Here is a 3,528-nt window from a genome sequence, read left to right on the forward strand (position 1 = left end):
TTTATTATAGACAATTTTGGTAGATTGTTATTATAGCAACTATATTTTTTATTTAATAGTATGTAGAGCGCTGTCTTCACATAACAGCAAGAGAAAAATCGGACATTGGTAAGGATGGAATTCCTACCTTCGATTAAGATTTTTATTAATTGGAGCGATAAGTTTATGGTATTAGAACAAGTAGAGTAAAGAAGAGCAACTATTAAACGAAACTTAAACAATAACTAAATACTACATAAATATATAAAGTTAATATCGAAAATAAACGAAAACTTCAATTCAAGCACGGTTATCGAACATAACAAAACTAAATAAAATTAAAAATTAAAAAAACTTTAAACTCAATAAATGACATCGCTTTAATTCGAAGCCAACGGTATGGCGCTTTTATCGAAAGTAGTTTCCAGCAACGGAATTTGTGTATAAGTCTGTTGAAGAGCGAACTGCTCACGGTCGGTCTGCCGAGGATTCCTGCAACGTATGCAACTGGCAAACAAACGTAACCAGCGTCGTGATATAGACCTGTCACTCGCGCCACCACACTTCTTAAGCGTCGACCTGCGCGCACCTTGCGTATTGTCTACAACTGTTGAAATATCCATTGGGGTACTATTGGGACAATGTGTGATATACAAGCCCGACGGTGAAGGAGTTCGCTGATCACGATCATAATGTAAACTACGAACATTCGGCGCAAACGTCACGTCTTCACTGAGTTCGACCATGTAGCGCTTACGACGTGCTGGTTTCGGTGACGAATACAGCTCAATCACTTCGACATCAATAGCCGAATCGGAGCTGCTCGGCTGGCTTGTGCGCGAATTGTGTTGTGACTTATCGCTGTGGTGTGTCGCAACCCTTTCAACTGCCGTTTGCCGAAACTTAATAGAGTTGCTGCGTTTGCGCAATGTGACTGCAAAGAAAAATACAGGGTTTAGCAAAATATATTTTAGCTAATTTGACGCCACCTACCATTATCTGTGGCCGAACGCAGTTCTGCGCTCTCCGCAACCGTGTAGTTACTGAAATTCAATGACATCGGTTGTATGGCCGCCACGCTTTTTACGTTTCGTTCACACCCCTCTAATGTACCCTCCACACAGTGGTTATTATTGGCATCCGGCGTGTCAGGTGTCACAAATGATTGCAATTCATTATGTGGTAGGCCGACATGTAGCGGTGATGGTGATGGGGGCGGTGGAGGTGGTGGAGAGTGGTACTCGAATTCTGTCTGTGTCGCCTTCGTAGTTTTTGCGGCACAGTAAAGCAAACCCTGCAATGATTGTCGTCCTGTGCCCCAATAAGACATACCACTAGTACTCGGCTGACTGTAACCAAACGAACCACTTGTCATGCCGTTCATTGTATAACGACCACTAACATTTCGCTTCAGCTGATCCTCGGCGGTACTCAGCCGTACACGCAAGAAATCCACATTTTGTCTCAGACGCGTAATTTCGCTCTGCTTCTCATCCAGCTTCAACTGCTGGTAGTCATTGTACGATTGCAAACGATCGCGTTCGTCCAGCAATAGCGCATAAGTAGCTTTATTAACTACACCAACTTTATGAGTGTCGCATAAACGGCTCTCCCCACTCTCGTCCGTCTGACGTCTATGGTTATTCTCTGAGTCATCGTCGTCTTCATCATCGTCAGCAGCGCCGCCACTGCCGCTCTGGGTGGACATAGTCGCCGATGTAAGCGCCGTTAAATTGCTAACGGACAAGTCTGCGCTCGCTTCCTGCTCAGTTTCGTCGTCTTCGTTTTCAACACCATCAATGACGCGCACCAGCGCTTGGCTCAAATTGTCCGCTATATTTGTTACGCCACGCTGCAGCTGTAGCCTCTTCAATGCCTGCGGATCGTGTACCAGTTCCACGGGCATGGAGCGGTGTCTTTGGAAGCGCGCCAATTTACGGCGCCGTTCATCCTCGTTACGTATATTTGCGATATATTGTCCGACTTTACTCTCGACATGCTTGTAGCGCCGCTTCGTGTATTCCGAATGGATTTCCTGGTATGATTGCGATTTACGATCGCCTCCAAGCAGTTGAACGCGCCTTTCACCCGTGTTAGCGAGGCCCGTTTGATCGCTCTTGATCATGCGATTATTATTTTGCATCGCAGCGTTACCTGGTTGCTCTGTAGCAGATTCTGCAGAGGAGATTGTTTGGTCGGCGGATGAGCTGGATATGTTGAGATTGTGCATCATAGTAAGTGGACTTTTGGGGACTTCACCGCTGTACAGTTTTTGTTGTTGTCGTTCACGCAAGCGGTGTGGAAACTGAAATCTATTAAGTGGGGTCGGTGAGAGGTCCACCTCGAAGAGTTCGTCGTGGGGAAAACTTTCATCCTGAATGCTCATTTTAAGAAATTGTTGGTGAAACAAAGTGATGGCTGGTGACAAATAGCTTTAACATATGTTTTTTTTTTTAATAACAACAACAATGAATAAACGCGTTCAAAATGTATTATACACGATTCAGCACTTTTTATTAACGAGTAAAAACCACAAACATTAAAAGAAGTTCGAAAACGTTGTTTTAAATAAATATCTGATATCCTTTAGAAAATATTTGAAAACGCGATTAATAAAACATTAAAACGAAAAAAAAAACAGTAACGCGTAAAGGTATCTCCACGTAATGACGTCCAAGCCGCTGGTAAAACACAATATTTAGTAAATAACTTTGCTGAATAAATTAACGGCATCAGGGGCATTAACACTTTCAAATACATAAGCTTACATATCTTATATGCATAGGTAAATAGATAAAAAAGTAAGTAGATATGTAAGTGTGTATACTAGGGTGGGTCAAAAAAAAATGTTCTTTTTCGCTTGGTACTCGGAAAGTCTCTGCAAGTATGAGCTCTTAATCGTAACGGGAAGGGCCTCCGCCTTACAGTTTTATACTTTTTTTTCTTATTATCAGATAGAAAAATTCATAACTCGCTTTCAACCATGCACTTAAAAAAATTTTTAATTTTATTAATTTTGTACGAAATTGAATGCTCTTCAAAAAAGATTTATAAGGATTTTTTATTAAACCTAACCATTTAAAGGAATTAACGGTTGAGATTTCAATATTTTAAGACAAATTGGTTAATAACTCAATGTTAAAAAAAATCATTTTAAATTGCAAAGCTCATAGACTTGTAGGAAATTTACTGCGCTGCAAATTGCTCATACTTGGAAATACTTTCTGAGAGGTGTCTTTCAACCAATTTTTCAGTGTACCAAACGAAAAAAAGACATTCGATTTTTTTTTGACCCACCCTAATTTATATTAGGATCTGACCCAAAAACTAAAATTTCTTGCCAATTGTTGCGGATTCTTCTTAGAAAGGTCTAGTCGAATATAATCTCCATTATTGCAAAATCATTTTTTTTTTTTAACACTTTACAAACTTACTAGAAGTTTTCTCGAAGTATAATAAAACGTTTATACCTTACATCCATTTTTGGAACTTTTAGATTATTTCTATATACTAAATTAGAAATGTCCCTAACAACTAACGGATCAAATT

At 40.1% G+C, this 3,528-nt stretch overlaps 1 protein-coding gene across 1 annotated transcript; it reads right to left on the reverse strand.

The window, feature by feature from the left end:
• On the reverse strand, positions 1 to 2,669 carry swa (swallow). The gene is made up of 2 exons (XM_014239043.3): positions 973 to 2,669; positions 1 to 913 (listed from the first exon to the last, which is right to left on the reverse strand). Exons 1-2 carry the CDS (start codon positions 2,363 to 2,365, stop codon positions 360 to 362), a joined length of 1,947 nt encoding a protein of 648 aa, XP_014094518.3. The 5' UTR covers positions 2,366 to 2,669; the 3' UTR covers positions 1 to 359.
• Positions 2,670 to 3,528: the final 859 nt, after the last annotated feature.

The sequence above is a fragment of the Bactrocera oleae genome, chromosome 6 (genome assembly GCF_042242935.1).
Source record: "Bactrocera oleae isolate idBacOlea1 chromosome 6, idBacOlea1, whole genome shotgun sequence".
Taxonomy (NCBI): Eukaryota; Metazoa; Arthropoda; class Insecta; order Diptera; family Tephritidae; genus Bactrocera; species Bactrocera oleae.

Bases quoted from the DNA above. Each gene is read 5' to 3' on its own strand.
- swa (XM_014239043.3), bottom strand. From the start codon at position 2,365: ATGAGCATTCAGGATGAAAGTTTTCCCCACGACGAACTCTTCGAGGTG. The intron at 914-972 runs GTAGGTGGCGTC...TTTTCTTTGCAG, and splicing joins GCGTTCGGCCACAGATAATG to TCACATTGCGCAAACGCAGC.